This window comes from Grampus griseus, assembly GCF_964374135.1.
Source record: "Grampus griseus genome assembly, chromosome: 7".
In the NCBI taxonomy this organism is placed as follows: domain Eukaryota; kingdom Metazoa; phylum Chordata; class Mammalia; order Artiodactyla; family Delphinidae; genus Grampus; species Grampus griseus.
This window is the reverse complement of record NC_139001.1, coordinates 60,245,505-60,267,985: the sequence shown is the minus strand read 5'-3', so window position 1 is coordinate 60,267,985 and position 22,481 is coordinate 60,245,505. Positions and strand designations below refer to the sequence as shown.

At 36.9% G+C, this 22,481-nt stretch overlaps 1 protein-coding gene across 1 annotated transcript in view; it reads left to right on the top strand.

Moving 5' to 3' along the window:
• The window catches only part of METAP1D (methionyl aminopeptidase type 1D, mitochondrial), a gene marked incomplete at its 5' end in the record, with an annotated part of 78,826 nt that overhangs the window by 48,678 nt on the left and 7,667 nt on the right, over positions 1 to 22,481 (top strand). The window contains 5 exons of the mRNA XM_082658375.1: positions 12,293 to 12,450; positions 14,242 to 14,391; positions 15,793 to 15,941; positions 16,495 to 16,537; positions 19,807 to 19,970. Of these exons, the coding sequence (XP_082514501.1) occupies positions 12,293 to 12,450; positions 14,242 to 14,391; positions 15,793 to 15,941; positions 16,495 to 16,537; positions 19,807 to 19,970 (664 nt within the window). The remainder of the gene's footprint in view (positions 1 to 12,292; positions 12,451 to 14,241; positions 14,392 to 15,792; positions 15,942 to 16,494; positions 16,538 to 19,806; positions 19,971 to 22,481) is intronic.

Here is a 22,481-nt window from a genome sequence, read left to right as displayed (position 1 = left end):
TATTTAATAACAGAATAAAAATAACATTCTGCTGTCTCAAAATCATTTGCGGTAAGGAGCTTTACAGGGGATGTGTTCACTCCCAAGTAGAATCTTTCTAAAACATACTTCTCTCATCCCACCCTTTGCACAAATATAAAATCTATTCCATATACTAATGTGTTTGGAAGGATATGATTCTTGAATAAAGCTGGGATCGTTTATGCTTCTGAATGGAAGAAGAGATTTTCCTTAGACTTTACCATCAGCTTTCTAGCAAGGCCCCACCAAGAACTCTCAGAAAAATGTCAAAATTAGGCTGTACATGATTCATCCTACTGAATTTAAGCCTTCTCTCAATACACTACAATCATGAGATGCCGTCTGGTTTATAAAGTGTTTATACATCTGCAGTCTCATTTGATGGTCAGGGTGGTCCTGTGATAAAGGCAGGAGAGGACCAGTGCTTTGGATAGCATGGTTTTTAAGTAGCAGTTCTGGGACCCAACCTAGGATCTCATGAATATTTTGTGAAGTACTTACTTTGTGAATTATCCAAAACACATTTTGACGTTCAGGCTGGTTTCTACCTACTGATCAGTCCATTTTAGAGTGACCTTCTCCCATACATAGTCAGGCAACCAGTGATCATAATTACCATTTATCGAGTGCTTACCTTGTGCCACTCTCCATACCTCATGTCATACAGTTATCATAGCAACCCTGTGAAGAAGGTATTGTTATTCCTGTTAACGGATGAGCAAACTAAGGCTTAGAGAATTTAACTAACTTGTCCAAGTAAACCAACTAATGCTCAGAGAAGGGAAAACAATTTAAACAAGAACTCAAGTAAATATAATTAGAAAGGCACACCTTTCAGAGGAAAATCCCATGGCACATTCACAAGCAAAATATAAAGTGTTTGAAATTCTACTATTTATTTTTACCTCCAAATGGGCTATGTTTTATCTTGGCATTTTTGTTTTTGTTTTATAACACTCTGGTAGAACTATAGTTCAAAAAGTGTTCACATTAGACAATAGCATGCTTCAGCTATTGTACACATTAAATATTTCAGGACTGTGGCTCTACTGAAGACTTTAATCTAAAAATGAGATGATGAATTTTTCATTCCACCAAGTGTGAATGACCTTGGTCAGCTACGGATTTCAAGTAATATTGTGTTTTCAGCTGTGAGAGGCAGCCTGCTTTATACAGGTAAAGAGTACACATTTGGGTAGTGGTGGCAGTGGTTTTCATTTTTAATCTTTAGTACAGAAAATAATGATTTTATAGCTGAGCATCCACATCTGAAAAATAAAAAATACAAGAGCCAATTTGTAAGCAGGCTTCTGTGGGACGCCTCTTTTAAGCCTGTACCATTTTAATACATTGTACTTTTTGCATTAATTCTTAAAGCAATGGAGCTGTTATTTCTTCATGTGGTTAACTAAGGCTACATAGTTGAATTAAATATAAAGTTATTTGTGGCAACATAACTACATCACTTCAAAAAGCTACCTTCAGATAATTTGGAACTTTTTTCTTTTGCTAAAGAGGCTACTGTGTATTTTCTCTTTATTTTTTGTGAAAATGACTCCTTGATGAGTGATCCTGCCTTCTCTTGTCTTGAATCTGTGTAATCTCAACTGCAGAAGCTGAAAATATATTGTTTTCCTGGAGCTTAGCTTTCTTATTTTCGGTTGTGATTATTGACCTACCTAACTACCTACCACTTCTATTGCCTGGTTACAGGGCAGAACTCCCACGATTGTCAAAATACCACCGTAGGATTTATATTCAAATGGTTTCTTTTTGTTCCATGCCTTTCACTTGGAGCTGTACAGTGAAAGCATTCTCAGGAAAATATTAAGATTTTTTGGGTTTTTTAGGGGTTTTTTGGTAATGATACTGTAGTTTGGGTCAAAGCTCTGAGCTATTTTATACCAATTATTTGCATAAATAACTTTAAAGGGCTCATAAAAAAAAGAAAAAAGAAATGCATCCAACAATATAACTAGAGCATGTTGCATATAGAATTCAGTTGACCCTGTTGTGAGAGGAAGATTAAAATTACAGTCTTTTCAAAGGCTTTAGTACAATTGAAAAATATTCATACTAAAGCTGTGCCTTTGATCATAAATTATAAGTCCCAACATCTTCTATTACTGGCTATTTTTATCCAAATAACTAATATTTTGAGTAGTATTTTACATGACAGTAGTATTTAAGAATAGTCTTCTTTAAAGAATTAAAGAAGGACTTTCTTATTATGTCAGTTTTTTGTAAACTCATGATACTTTTATACAGACTTTCTCTAAAACTGAATTCCATGTGTTATTTCTGTGAAACTGCTCTTTCTGATGCTTACTTGTGTGCTTTAATATAAATTTTTTTCTATGTTTTCCTCTTCTTTAACCCAAGTATGTGAGGTAATAGGAATGTTTTTTTGAGAGACTTTGGAAAGTTGAAGTTTGCCAGATGTTCTGTGCTAACCTAGAAGTGTGCATTCTCTGGGTATCAGGACTGTGTGAAATTCTTTCCTGTTACTTTGACAGAATGAATGTTTGCTTTTGGGTCATTTTGGTGTCGTACTTCTACTCTGATCAGAGCTTGACTTTTATTCTGTATTTAAATGATACTACGGCATCCAGAAAATCTGGCAAAGAAAATGATATTTTGATGACATTTTTCACAGGGCTCAACTGGAATGAATTATTACATTTTAACCACAGCCCTAATAAACAGCTTCTTTATTTCCTGTGAAAGGGTACAATATTTCTTTGTCCAAGAAGTTGCCTGAGTATATGTATTGTTGAAGTGCTAAAAAGCTGCTTTTCTCTAAACTTTAGCTGAGACACAATGGGATTTTCTAAGCATATACTATTTCAGTGTGACTCAATATTTTATGATTATAAAGAGGAATTTAAATTCAAATGTTGAACTAAACGTTTTTCATCTTAAATGGAGAAATTTCATACAGTAGTCCTAGTTCCTTTTACAGATGAATGATTTCTGTGTAACTTCCACTTATCCACCAAATGATCTGCTTTCAGATTTAGATTTTGTGTTCTTACTATAATCTTTGACACTCCTCCCCTGGCTACGACTGGGCCGGCCTAAAGGAACTTTTTTCTAGGTTCACAAACATGAGTCTACTTTATTAAATAGGTATGTTTATTGATCTGTGTTTCTAGAATAGGTTGGGTTGTTTTTGTCACCCAAGAAGAGGGGAATGCTTTTCGTTTAAATCACAGATCCCTAGGTGCTAGTGATGTAAATTAATGAATAACAACATATTATCCAATTAGCTTTTGTTAAGTAGCAAAATGAAGTATTTTTCCTAAACCCATTTCTGAACTTGTCATTGACATTATACTCTATCAGTTGCTATTGATACATTTTGTTAAAAAGGAAGAGGGATGTAGCACTGAGCCAACTTCCTGATGGAGCCTTGGGGAAGGTCATGTTTTGCCATGACCTGGGCATCATTCTTGAATGTTGTTATTATTGGTAGGGGGTGCCCTCAGGCCGCCACCCTTCCTCTTCCCAGAAGTGCTCTGTGGCTGGCTTTCCAGCTCATCTTCTTTAGAACCAGGACTCCCAGGCTCTGGTTTATAGGCTTGATGATGAGTTACATCCACAGCCTCATATGTGTGGTGAAGACTACTATCTCACCTTCCTCTGACTACTTAGTGTTATTAGTTGTAGTGGCCCAATTCTAATATGAGTATGATAAAGTCTCATAGAAATTGCAAACTTAGAGCTCTAAGCAACTCGGACAAATTTTTATGTTTCAGCATAAAAGTGACTTGTGATTTTGTGTCACATAAAATACTTTACACATTTCTTTTTTTTTTATTTCTGTGGAATCTTTGTTACTGTTTTAGCCAGCTTAGCTATAAATAACTTCAAGGACAACCCTGTTGCATGTCGAGTAGAATCTTTATTTCAGATAAGTGTTTATGTCAGCGTACTTTAGACTTGACTATGTGCTTTATTTTGAGCATTAAAGAAAATGATCTGTTTTCCAACACCTGCATAACAATTGGCCTGTATCCTCTTGAGAAATGTTGTTTAATAAACACTGTAGCTTTATCGTCCAGAGGCTGTTGCCGGATGCTGTTGCCAAATGCTGTTAATTAAGAAAAAAAAAGGTTTTTTTTACAGGTTTGTGAAACAGATCCACTCTTCTCCTTGTAATGGCATCTTAGCTTGAAATCCAGGAAGTAATGGTGTATGGTGTCCATATCCATGATTTTCTGAATTGGAGAAAAAGTGTGGAAAGCATCTGGGGAAAAGGAGGCTCTTTACCAGCTTGTTTCCTGTAAGCTCAATTGGAAGACCTTGTCCGTGCAAATAGATTTCAAAATAGAGCCTGCCCTTTGACTGTCTCCATAATTACATGGCTTGCTCTGTATTTTATTTGGCAGTTAGAGCAGTTAACCCCTGGAAGGAAGGGGCTGATGGCATGGGCAGCTTAGCTCCCCAGACATGTCCGTGGGAATGAATAAAGCACTGTTTGGAGAAGCTCGTAGCTAAAAGCACACCAGAACTCAACCAAAACTTTTAAAAAACAAGTTTAATAATGTCTGTTATGATTGGTTTAAAAACTTACTTTGTCCTTATTGTGTAGATTATAGAGAGGTATTAATTGTTTTTTAAAAAATGGGAGTTGGGGGAGTTCCTTGTTGCTTTGATGTAATCAACATCTGTCAACAGAATGAATTTGCTTTTGTTTAGTTCCAAGGGCCCTTGTCCTTAAGCTCTGCCCAATCAGTATCTGCTTCAGCCTGGGGCATTCCTCTAGCCGTTTTGGGTTTTTTTCCCTTCTTTTTCTTCTTCTTCTTCAACAGATGCACAGGTTATTTCTTGTGAAATGTGAGCTTCTCTTCTGCGTTATAGTCTCCTTGATATGGGAAGGAACTTACTTTCTCATTTACTCTTAAAACATGTACCTCTTACTACTAGATTATAAAAATCAATGGGAGTTACAGAGAGTGAGGCAGACTATTTAATTTTCCTTTCACGACATTTGTGCAAGTTATCAAACCTATCAAGCGGACAGTCAATGTTTTAGGTCAGGAAATATGAGACATGGCTGCATTCACCGTGCTGTAAGAGCCTGTACTCCTACCCTGGGTAATTGGTTGGAGTTCATGAACTGTGATCTTTCTGTGGTTCTAAATCAGCACCTTGAAAATGTATTTCTGTGGTACAGTCCCTCCTGAGCCTACTGTAGGAAGCAATATTTCTAAACAGTTAAAAATATCTTGAATTGCTGTCACAAGTTGCTTTTTTTTAGAGTTAATATATTATTTTAGCAAATCCTTTGATTTAAAATTAAAATCATCAATGAGTGTAAGAGCCATATTTGAAAATGAATTAGCAAAACGTTGTTTTCTCTTAGTAATCATAAATCATTTAAATCTGGCAGGCATTCCTCCCTTCATCCAAAATAATTGCCTCCATTTGTAAAATCAATTAGATGTTGATATGCTATAAATAATAGTTTTGTTACTAGACTTTGACATTTGCTGATCATTACGAAAAAATACATTCAGCAAGACATTTTACAGGGTGTCTTTTAAATTACATATTATCTCTGGTTGACATTGTTGGCTAGTGTAAAGTGATACAGGCTACTTTATTGTGTTGTTTTCTACCCAGATACTTGAAGCCTCTGAAACATACCGTAACTGAGGATTGATGGCACTCTGGAGGGTGAAAGTGCTTCCCTGGAAACGTACAGTGAAACATAGAGGTGTTGGTAGCCCACACTTGAGTACAAATGTACTTTGTTCAGTTTTACAACTGCTTAAGATAATAAGCATTAATAGGCATTTTAAATGTCTCTTTGGAAGTTCATTCAGAACTCTCTTAAAAATACTTGTTGACCAAAAGAAAACTTGCATTTCCGAGGGTAAAATCGGCTTAATTAAGGGTCATTAGTAGAGGTGCACATAAAAACCCAGGGCTCAGTGGGTGAAATGGAAGCTTTTCATTATGTGGTATAGAATGCACGTGCAGATAACAATTAAAATGAACCCTGAGTAAGAGGCCAGTGAATATAGGGCATGTCATGTGCAGCAATATTAGTTATTTTAAATGCATTCTTCCCCCATCATACTTGAATTCTGTAGTCCCACCTTTCAGACTTAATCTGTAAAGGGAAATAAAATGCAGCTTTTAGAAATTGATGTTATTACCGAATATGAAAATATTTAAAACTGTAACCTAGATTTACATTTCAAATACAAATTTAGAATATGAAAAATGTGCTGCAGGATCCAAGGGTCATATAGCAATTTCAATAGACATTCAGGCCGCACAGCGTGCTCCTCCGTGGAAGGAAAGAAGCAGTTGCTTATAATTTTTGACATTCAGCTCAAACTAGGAGCTAATAGAATTTTTATGACACTGAAAATAAATTCTTGTTATTACCTGTGATAACAGTAAGTATTCTAGTATTCATAACTAATAATGTATAGATTTACTGCCTAAGGAAACCTTATATAGAGTTTCTGTTACATAATTGACAGTAACAACACTCGCTATGATCATGTCTTTTAAGATCAAATTAGTCCAAAGCAGCTCCTTGCTGATCTGGGGCTCTCCTCTTCTGAGGTTTCTGATGATTTCCTACTGGCATCTCCTAAACTTCAGATTAGTCAACTTAACTCTTGTTTCCTAAAAATAGCTTTAACAAAAGAGGGTTTGCTGTGAGTCCTGGGTGAATGATGATGCCCAGAAGACCGAGGGGCCAGTCCCGAGGCTGATGGAAACCTGCCTGGTGTCCCTGCCTCTGATGATGGACATCATCAAATTAGCTGTGTAACACTGACAGTAGCAAGTTGGAAGTTACATGTAGTTATTAGAAGGTATCAGCAGTTCTTCTATTTAGTTATTTTTTAAATTGAAATATAACAGATGTATAACATATGTGTTCATTTTGGATGTACAAAGCAGTGCTTTTAAAAAGAAAGGAAATATATAGGAAATTCAACAAACCTTTTCTAGACTGATCTATAGCAGATAATGTAGTTTGTGACCCTGAGTATAATTGGGATGGGGGATTTTAATTTTACTCCCTCTGCATTTAGAAAATTTGTTAATTGCTATTTATGAATTACACTATGATAAGCAAAGTTGAGGATCTCCCCCCGCATTTTTTGTCATGTTAATTGGAGAGCCATTATCTTCTAAAGGCACATATTGATGTAAGACCATTTCTTCATTTCACCTGTGAAAACACTAAATTGTTGGGGTTTTTTTTCTGGTTTGTAATGAATAGTTAGTAGAATAAACACGGTATGGTACCTTATTATCCTGTTACTTTGTGACAACATTTATAGGGTGTCTTTTATCAGATTGAAAGAAAAGATTTTGCTTCCAATAAAAATGTATCTTATGGAAGTGGAGTTGCTGAGAACACTGCAAAACCATAATTGTCAACAGATTGGATATGTTCAGGCTGTGTTCCCAATGTTTAAGTCATGTGTGAAGGTGCTTGCCTCTTTCTGGCAGTGAGCCCATTATTTAGCAGAACAGGTATGTTGGCGACACTGTTCATTCTAGAAGTGAATGTCTGAGAAGCCTCATTCAGATCTCCTAGTAGAGACCTGATGACTTCATGCGTTGAGTTTAAGAACATTGGAAAGATTCCCCCTGTAATGACTGTGTACTTGAACTTGATAATACTGATAAAGATGACCTCTCTTTCATGTTATCAGCTGCATTGAAAAAAATCTACATGAGTCCTAAAATTGATCAGACTCTACATCGTCCCATTGCCTGGGACATAGCATGACAGTCAGAAGCTGCTGAATGAAGGCACACATTTTCAGAGCTAAAAGAGACGTCAGGGACTTCCCTGGTGGCGCAGTGGTTAAGAATCCGCCTGCCAATACAGGGGATGGGTTCGAGCCCTGGTCCGGGAAGATCCCACATGCCGCGGAGCAACTAAGCCCGTGCACCACAACTACTGAGCCTGCACTCTAGAGCCCACGAGGCACAACTACTGAAGCCCGTGCGCCTAGAGCCCGTGCTCCGCAACAAGAGAAGCCACCGCAATGAGAAGCCCGCGCACCGCAATGAAGGGTAGCCCCAGCTCACTGCAACTAGAGAAAGCCCGTGCGCAGCAACGAAGACCCAACGCAGCCAAAATAAATAAATAAATTTATATTAAAAAAAATAGACCTCAAAGATTATGAAGTTCACTCCCTCATTTTACTAAACCTTCTGTAGCAGTTGATAGTGTCTGTGAAGTGCTCAGCACAGAGCTTGGCACCAGTAGGCTCTCAGCCAGTGTTCACTGCTGTTGTTACTGCCCGAGGTCACACAGTTAGCTCCTGGCAGGACCAGGAGCAGAACCTCTAGCTCCAATGCGGTGTCATTCGGGCCCATTTTTCATCAGGAATATCACCATGTGTTATAATCGAATGTATTTGTTTGCTTCTTGTCTGTGTCGCACCACGGAATATGAGCTCCCTGAGGCAGGGACTTTGTCACCTGGTTCACCTCGTGTCCAAAGCATGGCATGTAGGAGGAGCTCAGTAAGTAATTGTCAAATAAAAGAATAAGTAAATTTCAAGGCCCACAGGTAAACATGTTGAGTGTTGAGAAGGGAAAGGAAAAGACATTAACATTTTTGGGGTGGCTACTTTTTAATTTTTTTATTTTTTTGGCCACACCACATGTCTTGCAGGATCTCAGTTCCCCGACCAGGGATTGAACCCAGGCCATGGCAGTGAAAGCCTGGAATCCTAACCACTAGGCCACAAGGGAACTCCCCCATGGAGCGCCTACTTTTAAAAGATGGTTTAGGGATATGTGTTATCTCAACTAATGTTCACAACAACCTGGTGGTGAGGAAAGCACTACTATTCCCATGTAATGGTGAAGAAATGGGGCTCAGAAGTTTTGGTAATTCAGATCTGACTTCAAAGCTCATGTTATTTTCACTACCACAATGCCTCCCAGTTAAATCGGTTCTAAGACTTTTCATGAAAAATACCTTCATTCTGAATGTTGGCTGGTTCCATGATGTTTATTTTTTTTTCATGACTAAAAAAAAATTTCTTTGAAATCGAATCCCTGAAAAAACACATGCTATAGCAAAGCATACCAGCTACTAGAGCCCGTGCACACTGTTGAAAGGCAGCTTGGAGCGGCAGACACAGCCCTGGATTCAGACTTCGAGGACTCTAGCTGGGGCCACCAGAGGTGTGAGCCTTTGTTCCTCATCCATAAACTAGTGACATCAACAGCTGCCCGCCTCCCTAACAGCACTGGTAAGACTTAATGTGTGTGGAGCACCTAGCACTGTGCTTAATTAAAGAAACTGGCCATTAAGTGTTAACCACTATTATTGTTTTCTATTTCTATTAGTGTTATTGTTATTAATAGTCATCATAATACATGCTTTTCTCAGAAGGGAAAACACTTGGGAGCTTGTCTTTGGTCCTACCTAGGGATGCAGTTAGGGAGCCCAGAATCATGGATTGATTCCACCTGAGCCTTTCCTTGGCTTTAACTGGGACCCAGATTTTTCCATTCTGTGTCCACAGACTGCCCAGCCAAACCTCTACAGCATGTATTTGGTCAGCAAAGGGAGTTTGGCTTGAGAAAGAGGATGGATTAGGTCAACCCATCACCACTTTTGCAAAAAAAAAATAATAATAGTGGTAACTTTTACTAGTTTTGTGAGGCCTTTTACATTTTCAGAGTGTGTCCTTGTGTGTTGTTAGCTCATCTTTTTCTCACGCATGAGAGAGCAGTATACTTCATGAAGGCAACTGGACCTGCTTTCCCGCAGCTTTGGCACTCTGGCAGAGTTACTTACCTTTGTGTGCTTCCGTATCTTCAACTGTGGAATGAGTAATAACAGTTTACAGTTTACAGGGTTCTCAGGAAGATTAATGAGCTACCATATGTAAAGGGCCTAGCATAGTAATTGACGTACAATAAGTTCTCAGTATTAGAAGCTATAGTGAAGCCCAGGGTTTCTTTCTCATTTTACTTTTCAAGTATTCTTGAAGGAACTACCATTTTGGGGGGCATCTACTAAAGGCAGGGCACTTTCACAGACTTTATTCCAATTAATTCTCACTTGAGACTCAAAACAAGACACTTGCTCAGGGCCACACAGCTACCAAGTAGTAGAGCTGAGACAGAAGTCCAGGCTTCTGCTTTCCAACCATCTGCTTTTACTAGGAAACTACCCTGCCCCTCATAGACAATTAACATCCTGGGGCTGGTGGTGTTGTCTTTAGGGAAATGTTGTACTTTACAAGCTTTAGGGAATATGTACCTGCCTCTATCAAGCAACTTTTTTTTTTTTAAAGAAGTGATATTACTGGCAGCATTTTGTCTGGTATTTGGAATTGTTTAAAATAATACCTGAAACACCTCTGTAAGTTTGATTCAACAATGTTACTTTCAGCTTTCTGGAAGAACATAATTGAGTGAAACTTAGGACACTGAGTCAATGACTATAGGGGTTTGTTTGCTTCTGCGCCTTTTTCCCATTTTTCCTTTCTCCCACTTAGAGATCTTGAGTTTTGGGGCTAATACTCACCTGCAATTTGTGTTTCCATTATGTTTCACAGCTGAAAGATTACTCTAGGCCAGTAATTCTCAAACTTTAGTGTGCATGAGAATCACTCTGGTGAGGGATTGTTAAAACACAGATTGCTGACCACATCCCAGAGTCTGAGTCAGTAAATTGAGGAGGGGCCCAAGAATTTGCATCTTTTCCCCATGTGATACTAATATGCTGGTCTGGGTACCACATTTCGAGAACCAGTGCTCTAGACCGGGAGTCGACAAAATTCTTCTCTAAGGGGCAGGTAGTAAATATCTTAGGCTTTGTGAGCCATATGTTCTCTGTCACAACTACTCAACTCTGCCACTGTCGCTCAAAAGCAGCCATGGCTAATTGTAAGTGAATGAGTGTAGCTATGTTCCAATAAACCTTTATTTATGGGCACTGAAATTTGAATATTGTATAATTTCACATTACAAAATATGATTTTTTTCAACCATTTATAAATATAAAAATCACTTTCAGGTTGGGGCTATATAAAAATAGGCAGCAGGGCAGATTTGCCCTTTGGGCTGTAGTTTGCCAACACCTGACATGCAATTATGGCATGTTGGGGATTTTTAAAACTATTGTTTTAATTATAAAAGTAATGCAAGTGAATGTTTTTAAAAGTCAATCAGTATAGAAGAAAACAGAAGGAATCGGTAAGTCTTCCTCCCCACCCCAGCCCCAATCAGATACCCCAGAAATAACCACTGTTGCTGAATATCAATTTTCAGAAATTTTATAGGCATATACAAGCCTGTATAAATGTATAAGTTCTTTTTACATGAGCTTTTTACATAAGCTCCTTTTAATGAACTTTTAATATGTACGGCTCAGCATTTGCTATTTTCCTAACAATATATTGTGACCTCTTTCAATGTCAATACATAGAGATGATTTAGCTTATTCTCTTTAATACCTCTATAGTTTTCTGTTGTATAGATTTACCATAATATATTTAACCAGTCCCCTACGATTGGACATTTGGATTATTTCCCATTTTTTTCTACCACAAACAGTGCTACAGTTCATCTTCAAACATCCATCATTGCATACAGTAGAGTCCTAGGAGATGAATTGCTGAGTCAAAGGATGTGTGCATTTAAAATTTTGATAGATATTTCTAAATTCCTGTTGTGGGTACTTTAGGACCCTACATTCGTTTTCTTTCAGGGTTACACCCTACAGTTTTGCTATTTAGTCTTTATCTGACTGGAGCATTCATTACAATGAATTTCAGTATAATGCCTCGCTGCACATGAACTTAACACAGAGTAGTAATCCTATCGAGGGCAAAAAGTGCAGCTGGTAATTTGTCCAGGAGTCGTGAAAGGAAAATGGCTTTAAAGAACTTAAAGCCACCCAAACAGTGCCCTGAATCTAGGGTCATCCTGGACATGGCTGCTTTTAAGGTACCACAGCAGAAATTGCTCTTTTTATAGACCTGGTGTTTAGCAGATGTTTCTATATGTTTTTTACCCACTAGAATAGAGTTTTCCATTGTCAAACATTTATGTAAACATACTATTAGCTAATAAATATGCTTTGCTACTATTGTACTAGAACTCAGAATACCACTGCTTTCCTTTCTATTTGGAGCTTTTTCTTTTTTGAGCCAATAAAGGATTATAATAATGATCTAATAGACAACAATGCAACATCTTAAAATGTAGCACTAAGTAGTTTTTTTTTTACTTAAGATATGTCTATTTCTGCTTCTAGGTTGTCACAGGATTTTCTCTTCATCACTCAATCATATCTACTTACACAAGCAGTCAAGCAGTCAACAAAGAAGAAATTTCTTTTTCCGAAGACAAAGAGAGATTTCACACAGTATAGTTTTGCCGGCTGCAGTTTCTTCAGCTCATCCAGTCCCTAAGGTACTGTATTGCCTATTATTTTTTTGCTGCTTTTTCCGGCCAAGATAAAGGTTAACTGCAGAAGCAATCAAGTGTTTTTGCACCTTTGATTTCTGAGGTGTTTGAATTATAATTTTTTAACTTGGTCTGTGATTTAAAACTGTGGTCTGGGAAGTTTTAACATCCTGCAGTTCTATAATATTCATTTTTTAAATAAAGCACTGAGCTTATAACTGCTTAATTCACTTAGAATTCAAGTTTCTATCATTAAAATTTCCATATTAAATTTCTACCATGAAGATAAGATTATAGACAATCTGTCCATTTTTCTAAAATGCAATGTAAAGGAGGTGTGGGGATCGTTTAGGAAGAACGAGAATAGGTGAAAGAAATAATAGATTTGTCACAAAAGTCACCTGCTTTCCCTCTTTTTCTGTTTTTTTGTTGTGTTTTTTTTTTTTTTGCAGTAAACCCACATTAAGTATATCATACTCCCTGAAGGTGAGTGGCCCATTTTTGTGACAAGGGCTGACAAGACAGGCCACCAGAGCCAGAGTATGTTTCTGGTATTTCTTTAGTAGAAAAGAAAAAAGAAGTCTCCAGAGAGGTGAATGTATTGTTTTAGAATTTCAGTGACAAGCCAACAGCCCTTCTGCCTGTGGTTGTAACCTGGCCAGATTGCGAAGAGAGAGGAGGCGGGGCTGTGGGAGACCGGGTGTGCTTTGTGGGTGCTGGTGGTAAAGCTGTAGCAGAGAAGATGCTCACCCCGAGCTCGGCTGCTGCAGCCCAAGCAATGGTGTTACTTGTGTCAGAAAGGCCCATCTGAACACAAGAACAAGTGAAGGTCCTTAAATCCTGCATGATGCAGTTCCCAAAGTGCAGAGCCCTAACCTCAGACCTTCCAGAGATGCTGTGATGTCCATTGAATAGCGTTATCTCTCTCAGCTTCCTGTCCCCAACTGCTGTGTAGCCTTACTGGGTACTGCTCAACAAAACTTATGTAGCAGTTGCCATAAATAGTTTGTAAAGAGCTGTGCAAAACCTTGGGACTGAAAGGAGCTCTGTGTGTAAGGTAGTATTTATTTTCTGAATACTGCCCACGGATTTAAGTTCGTGGTGGAGAATGTTCTCCAAGGGTGATCAGAGTTGAACATTTTGAGTTTTAGAGGAGGGGGGAGTTTGTTTGTTTTTGACAAATGATGGAAGTGTTCAAAGTATTTTTTATGTACTTGAAAAAAAAAGAAAGGAAAAGGAAAGAGAGCTGTTTCATTTTGTCCTCTAGTTCCTTCTTAGTTTGGGTACAGTTGCAAAGTGTAAGAGAAGTGCATATGTAATAGGCGTCCGTGAACTTGACAGTCAGCCTTTTACATATATTCATTGGGAGAGGGTGTTGTGAGCTATCCTTTGCATAAATTTATCTTTGTGTCGAGGAGATGAAAGTGCTCTTAATTAACCATTTGGCAATTGGGAAGCTTGGTGCTATTTGTTATCAATGGCAATAGGCTTCTAACGGGGTTGGAGAAGGAAGAAAACTCCTGTTTGTTTTGACCAGAAGTCTCCTTCAGTCCAGTGTGGCTCAAAGCACAGAAAGGTTAACAGACCATCCAGAGGCAGCACTAACAGGCCATGTTAAGTTCAAAAGGGCAGGGGAAGGAACTGGGGGCAGCCTGGAGGGTCTGTTGTGCTGGCTTCAGAGGTCGGTGCTCCGGCAGGAAGGGCAGAGCTCCATGAAGCAGGAGGCTGTGTCCGAAAAAATGATCCCATTGTCATGCACTGGGTTCTGATCTTCGTTTTCAATCCTTTTTCCTCAAGCACATAAAGAAGCCAGACTATGTGACGACAGGCATTGTACCCGACTGGGGAGACAGCATAGAAGTTAAGAATGAAGATCAGATTCAAGGGCTTCGTCAGGCTTGTCAGCTGGCCCGCCATGTCCTCCTCCTGGCCGGGAAGAGTTTAAAGGTGGCGTCTCACCAAGCCTCGGAAGACTTACATAAGGGGCAACAAACCCTGCTCCCCTTTTTTCCCTTTCCCTTTAACTCTTCTTTTGTACACATCTCATTTGTTAAAATTAAGTAAAGCCTTGGGATAGGGGAAAGGGATCGTATTATTTCTGTGTTTATTCAAGAGATAATTGAAAATACAAATTTGATGTTAAGTAGCAGAATTCTGGAGATACTTGGAGCACAATCGGCCTATCCAAGTTGATCCATGGCAGATGGCTTTGACTTTTCCCCTCTTACTCCTGCCTGTAGTTTCTGCTTTTATTCCCCACATTATTTCCGTGTGCCTGAAGAGTTGCTTTGCCTCATCCTTTGTCTCTTATTTTCTTACATTGGCTCTGCAAAGAAAGACAGACCACATACACTAAGCTATAGGTAATTCAGCAATGTAATTGTGTACAACTATCTTACTACAAGATTTAGGTCTTTTGGAATAATCTGAAACTGAATCTGAATCCTGCTATGTAAGGATCATAAAAGAAAATACTGTAGTTTCCAAAAGGTGGGCAGAATTTAGGAAGTGAGACTCAAAGATGAAACACTTAGTGTATCATTTGTGTAATAGACTTGTGATAGCAACACAACTAACCATAATGTGAATATAAAATAACATAAAGAAAACTCTTGAAGAAATACTTTTTAATAAAAGATTTTGTTTTAGAATTTGCTCATGATTTATGAATTTGTGGAGATAGTCCTCCTGTGCCCACAAAACTTGATTTCAGTTTTCTTCTAGTTTGGGAGCAATTGGATACCTTCTAGTAAGGGAAAAATATTTTTTTAAAACACATTGATTTGTTTAGGCATGAAAGAAATCAAGATTAGTGAACCTGAATCTCTACAAAATGTATCAGACTTAGTTTTTTAAATGATGATCCGTAACCTCCATGCCATTATGGCAAAACCCATGTAATGTTTCGCTGAGATAAAAAGGTGTGGTTTGACCTACTTTTCAAGCTTTGTCATCTAAATTGAAGATCCTTTTGAGAATTTATATGCTTTGGTTAGCCCAGGGCACTAACCATTGAAGAAGAGGAAGGAATTGCCTCAACATATTTTTTAAACCTTCAGGCTAAAACGGAGTCATGTCATTTAATGACTCACAAGTGATTGAAAGGATCTTAGATTTTAAAATGTCCATTTCCTAATAGTCCATAACACCATCATATACCCAAACAGTTGTCAGAAAGGCACAATAGGATTTTAAGGTTAATCATAATTAATTGAAATGTTGTACCACAAGTTTATCACAGTAAATTTATACAGCCTCATCTGGAAGTGCTATAGCTATAGGCATAGTCAATAAATACAGGAAGTATCTTCAACTGTCGCTCCACAATTTCTTTATTTAATATTTTAGGTTGACATGACAACTGAAGAGATAGATGCTCTTGTTCATCAGGAAATCATCAGTCATGATGCCTATCCCTCACCTCTAGGCTATGGAGGTTTTCCAAAATCTGTTTGTACCTCTGTAAACAACGTGCTTTGTCATGGTATTCCTGACAGGTATTCATTGCTTAATAACATATTGTTCCTTTGGAAACTAAAACATGAAACTAAGATCTATAACATATGTTGAAAGACACTATAGTTTAATTGAAACCTACCTGCAAACTTTTGAAGCTGATTATGGTAGAGCAACAATTTTGAAGTATTTTGCTTCTAAATGGACATAATACCACCATTTAATGTTTGTTAAAGCAATATGTAATACAAAAAAAGTGGCTGTGCATTAAGTATTTCTTTTACCATCTTACATTTTTAACCATCTACTGTTGCTTTGGCTCTTTGTAAAATTAAGGTAACTATTAAGTAAATTTGTTGAGAATAAGTAGATTTTTTACCAGTAGCAATACATGCTTATTTAGGTATTTCTAGTAAAAATTGATGTGACTAACATAAATTAAAGATTAAATATAGTTATTCCATTCATTCCTTCTCCACTCAGAATTATCACCGCAACTCATTAGGCTTGTGATAGTGGTCATTAGATATTTATTTTTATATTCCTTTTATTGGGATCTGTCTGTCACCATTTTTTTTCCTGTTTATGTTTCAGTCGACCTCTTCAGGATGGAGATATCATCAACATTGATGTCACGGTGAGTAAATCATATAAAAAATAGTCTTTGATCAACTTCAGAATTGCCTGTAGCAACAAGAAGAAGAGTGGATTGAAAATGTGAACTGCACCGATGGAAGTGCTGTTTACTTCTAGACCCAGACACAAGCAGCTGGTTTCCTTTTTTGTCTTTAACTCTGTGTTTATTCCAAGTAAACCCAGGCCTGACTTGAATTTAGGGCTGGAATCAGATGCACTGAGATCAATGTTGGCCTAAGTGAAATGTCAACCCAATCCTGCTATGTGTCATGTTTTTGAGAAGGTGTAATTGTTATTGATCCACTGTGTAGTTAATGCAGAGCCCACAGCACTGGGCAGCTGCTGAAGCTAGATATGTATGAGATGAGCTAACGCGAAGAAAGCCAGCATTTTTCCTTCACTCTGCCAAGATTGATCTTCCTCTTCCTGCTGATTTTGAGTGGGGCCTGTCATTATCTTACTCTGTCATTAGGCGCTACATTGGCCTGTGTGTGTCAGTCTATTTGGACAGCAACTCTTTTGCTAGCAGTGTTCCTTAGATTTATTAAAATCCCTGAAGGTAACGTTGTATTCCATTTCTGGTATAGAGAGCCTTGAACTCAAAGCGTACAAGCAGAGTGCTTTTCTCTCTGAACTTCAGTTTTCACCAAATGGTTAACAGCCTTCCTTTTAAATAACAGCCCCAAGTAATTTAACACAGGAACTTCAAACTGTACAAGCTCTAACCTTTTCTAATTTCCCTAGCCTTCCACTATTCTCAGACTTGGGTTATTTGTGCTTTGGCAGTTCGTTTTACTAAAAAAATTTGTAATAGTACCTTTGGATTATGGAGATGGTAAATAAATTCTATACATCTGATGATTAATAAATACATTTTAAATAAATAAATATAAATTAAACATCTGATGAGAACTAGTTGAGATAGCATTCAAGGAGTACAGTTTCTATTAATGAGGAAATATTCTTAATAATAGTGATTTCATCTCCAGACCATGAACCTTAGGTGGGAGTGGGAATGCGGTGGAGATTGGCATCCAGTAGTTTAGTTCAGTCCAATATTTAGTTGTTTAAATTAATTCAGCTTTTTTTCTTCATATCAGTGTGTCTTAGGATATAGCCAAATATTCTTTTATTGCTGATGCTCTTTCCTACATCATTTTGTCCTACTTAGAATACTTGAACATTTGTTCTACATATATTGTTGCTATCTTTCCAACTCAGAATATGTAGAAGGAAGTATTTTATGAAGTGTACCTGAAATGAAGTATTTTTCATGATGCACTTTTCTTTTGGATTGTACCTGATTTGGGGGCTCTTCATTTATTATCTCACCTAATCACCCCCTAATAAAATATTGCTTCTTTGAATGAAATCAGCATACTCTTCCTTCCTGTTTCCAATGTGTCCAAAGAGAATAGTCCATGCCTTTTCTAAGTTTCCTGAAGACCTTCAATAAACAATTCCATTTTTAACATTAAAATGGTCAAAGTGAAATATTTTCAAGTGTCTAGAAATGTGAAGGGACCAAGAAAACATACAGGTCAGTATCTTAAATTATATTTCTTATGAAATATTTTATTAAGTGAAAGACTCCATTATTAGATCCTATACTTTTATCAGAAAATACTCATTGCATTTTGTAATTGTTTACATTAGTATATATCACAAGAAAATAACTTCTTTCCCCCTTGAAAGTTAAATGTTTAAAAAAAGATAACGTGATACCCATATTAGTTGCTCAATAAATATTTGTTAAATAAATGAAGTATAAAACAAGAATAGTTTGTGGGTAAAAACAGTAATTATAGATAACTGCCACAGACTTTCAAAAGTATTATTTCATATATATTGAATCTTTCAAGTAGTCATTTTACAGGCTAGCAAAAAGTAATATGAAAAGGCAAGTAAACATTTTTTAAAATACATTTTTACTTAAATAGCAACTATACAAACATTCAGAGTTACAATTTTGTTTTAATAATTACTCTTTATTAGTAAATGTTATATACTTGTGTATCAAATCAAAACTTGTACTCTCTTGGATTACAAATGGGAATAAATATATAAAACATTGTTTTATTGCAAGGTAATTAAGGTAATTTGATGTAGTAGCGAAAACACTTGATTAGAAGCCAATAATCCATCATATTAACCTGGTTCTACCTCTGTATTCTGCCACTAACCTTAGACAAGTTACTTGTCTGTGCCTCAGTTTCCTGACTTTTAAAGTGAGGATAAAATAAAGACTTCTCCTGCCTCCCTCACAGAGGATACAAGAGTATATTTTTTAAGCAGAAGAGTATACATATTAATTTGGTATTAAAGCAGAAAGCTCAGATAGATCTCTTTTTTATTACAGTTTTGCATTCTATTTCATGGGAAAGAGAAATGTGAAAAATAATTACATAGGACAAGTTTATGCAAAATAGCAAATTCCATGCTATATCAAAGGATCAATATTCAACCAGTCTCCTCTGACTTCTATAGTTATTACAGTGTTTGGTAATTATTGATTTTTATAATGAATCTGGTGTCTTTCGAGATCCTACAGGGCCTTCTGAGTCATTGAAGACAGATAAAATGCTATTTTCTGTAATTTTATTCTTAAGCCTGTTTTGTTACATTCTGATTCTTTAAAAATCCATGTATAGTGGTTTCTGTTAACATTCTGCTATCTGGAACATTTGATTAAGATTCCACTTCCAGACAGGATTCTTCTATAACATTTTTCATTCCAATATTGAGCCACTTCAGTTCTTGGAACTGAATTCTCCTTCTGTCTGTTATAACACCAACATGTCTATCTTATTTCTTTTTGCCATTATCTATCACTTCCAAGTGTGGGACTGGTAAATAAAAGATAAGTATCTTTATGACACTGAAGAAACTTTTCACTGTGTTAAATACTTCTGGATTCTCTAAACCTATTGTAGTAATTGTGGGTCAGTGTCTTTGGTCACTATTTCTGCATATATAATTTTGTCTCAGAAATAAAATGAGGACTCAAAATGTTAAAGAACATTGCTAATCCTAATGCTGAAATAGCCATACTAGTCACAAATTTATTTTAAAATCTTGCAATATCATTGAGTGTCTTCCTCTTCGTAATTTCTGTAAGGCTATTTCTTCTTTTTTTGTAGGTAAACTTGACAGTAATTCTGGAAGGGTGAAACACATGAATCTACTAAATACATAAATGAATGCAATGTAGACTTTAGGAGAGTAGATTTTTAAACAAGGACATATTTTAAAATTTCTGCCTGTGTTTAGGTTTACTACAATGGCTACCATGGAGACACCTCTGAAACATTTTTGGTGGGCAATGTGGATGAATGTGGTAAAAAGTTAGTGGAGGTTGCCAGGAGGTGTAGAGACGAAGCAATTGCTGCTTGCAGAACGGGGGCTCCCTTCTCTGTAATTGGAAACACAATCAGGTAAGCCTTACACTGACAAGTAAAGGGAGGGTTGGCAAATGGTACAAAGGTTATTGGTGGCTTGGTATAAAGTTGATGACATGTTTTACTATTCAGAACCATCATTTCAGTCTGATATCAGTATGTGAACTGCCAGGCTGCTGTGTTGTTCCCTGAGTTTAAAAAAAAAAAATTTTTTTTAAAGTGAATTATATCAGGTCAGCAAAGAAACTTATAGAACCGGCAAGCAATATTTATGTGACCGCTTTACTTTTAGCTTGACATGTTGGTCTGTAGTGTTCCTATATTCAAAATCACACCAAACGTGGAAGGAGTAACTAAGAAGGGGTAAGTATCCCAACTCTTGGACAGTGAGACAGGAGAAAAGCTAGATTTTATAAAGGCATGAAGTGAAACATATTCCTGTGATAGAAAGATAAAAAGCATTATTAGCTCAAGCAAGCCTTACCTTTCAAATTGATGGATTAACAAACAGCCTGAAAAGGTGATCTTTTTTTTTTTTTGGTCTGGTTCATTTTTCCTATAAACCATTGTTTACTTTCCACACAGGCTTCTATGCTTGCTTTTTGAGAGTGTGTGTATTTTCCGAATTCAAGACTTTTCTTTGTAATCCATTACCTACTTTAGATCTCTTTTTCTTCCCCATAACTGTTTTGAAGTAGACATACAGAATATGTGTTTTCATTTAACAGTAACATATTTTGTTAAAGATGATCACATCAGTACCTTTTAAAGTACTGTTCTCATTAATATGAACCATTGAATACTTCCCATTTGTCTGAAGGATGGAAGGCTTAGTCACCTTGAAAAGATGCTGCCTTTTTTCTTTGTAAGCCTTCAAACACTTTAAGAAAAAAGGCAGTAAAATATAAGTTAAATGCATTTATGGCTTTAAAAATATTGTAACAGTGATTCAGTGTCTGAATCAAACTTTAGTAAAATCTCTTTGGGTTATATGCGAGAAGCTTTTATTGAAGACTTTGAACAAAATTGTGTTTTTGACAGTTTTAAATTATAGGCTAACTAGCCTGGGAAAAAAGGATAGTGTCTCTCTGTTCTTTCATAGGAAATGTTGAATCAGACCCCTACTGAGAAAAGAAATTTAATGCATATCTCACTATCTTACTGTCCATGAATATAATAGAAATGAATTCAAAATGCAGTTTTATTTTTGCAAATGGGATGAGTCGATAGATGTACCTCATATTTTTGAACACCTAGGGTTCAACAAATTTACTGGTGGTGCTCTTGCATTTTAACAAAATTTATTCTTCAGTAGAAGGGGGCAGAGAACACTAGATTCTTATTCAAGCATTCTATCGAGCTCTGCATTCATGGCTGTGTCTAAAGGGCATGTCAGCCTTTGATTCTCTCTGAGAGGTAATTATCCTTTTCCTGTCACGGAACAACAAATGATAGCTAACTACAGAGGCACATTTGCAGTAGTCACATTCATCAACTGCAGAAAAAAAATTCAATTTAATTGTGCAACACAGCTGCACATGGGCTTTTGAGCATTTCTGTTGTTCTCCCTGTCTCGCTATTCCTCCCTCCAGATCTATTTTTTAAACTTTTTTTCTGGTTATTTTTTCCCCTTTTTTGTCTCTTCTTCCATTTTTACTCTCTGTACTTTCTTGTTAAAGTAATTTTCCTTTGTGGCTCTCATTCTTTTTTCCCCATTGAAGGCTATGAATGTAGAAAATTATCACAATTACTCATATAATTGAGCCTCTTTGTAGCAAGTGCAACTCCAGTAGCCTTTCTCCATCATGAAAATGGTTTCATTATAGGGTTTTTCATATTCTCTGACACCATCTACACAGAGGAACAGGCGTGCAGATGAGATGTACTAGGAACAGGCTAGATCAGTAAGGTCACAGTAGGAATAATTAGCTCTGCTATGGAAAGAGCATCTAGGCCTTTTACTGCTACATAAATGTACTGTCCGTGGCTTTTAGTCACAAAAAAACTTACTAACAAATGGAGCTCCCGCCTACTACTTTGAAAAAAAGATTTGTATCAACACTACAATTTTCCATCATTAAGACTAATAACACAGAGCCTAGTATACATCAAGGGGAATAAAAAGAAAAATCTCACATTCAAGTGGCGGCTGGGTGCTGACCTTTGTTCCCTTTTTTTGTGTACGACTTAACTCTTTACAAAAAAGAGCCACACGCCACACCAACATGCAGGTGAACTCCAGCTAGTACTAGCAAAGCATAGCATTCAGTCGGAAAATCTGATAAATCCCCGTGCAGGATAATGCATTTCATTACATATTCACTACATTAATTCTAGCTACATAAAAAAAAGAAGAAGAAGAAGAGTAAAATTGAAAGTGACATTGGATTTTAGCTATCTGGATACAAAGGTCAGTTTTCGCAGAGGATGAATTTGCATGTACAAGCTCCTTTGAAAACCAGATCAGTCCCGACGACTGCACTTACGAAACTATGTGAAAAATAACAGACAATGAACTTTTTCCTTTACCCTAATGCATTTCATTAT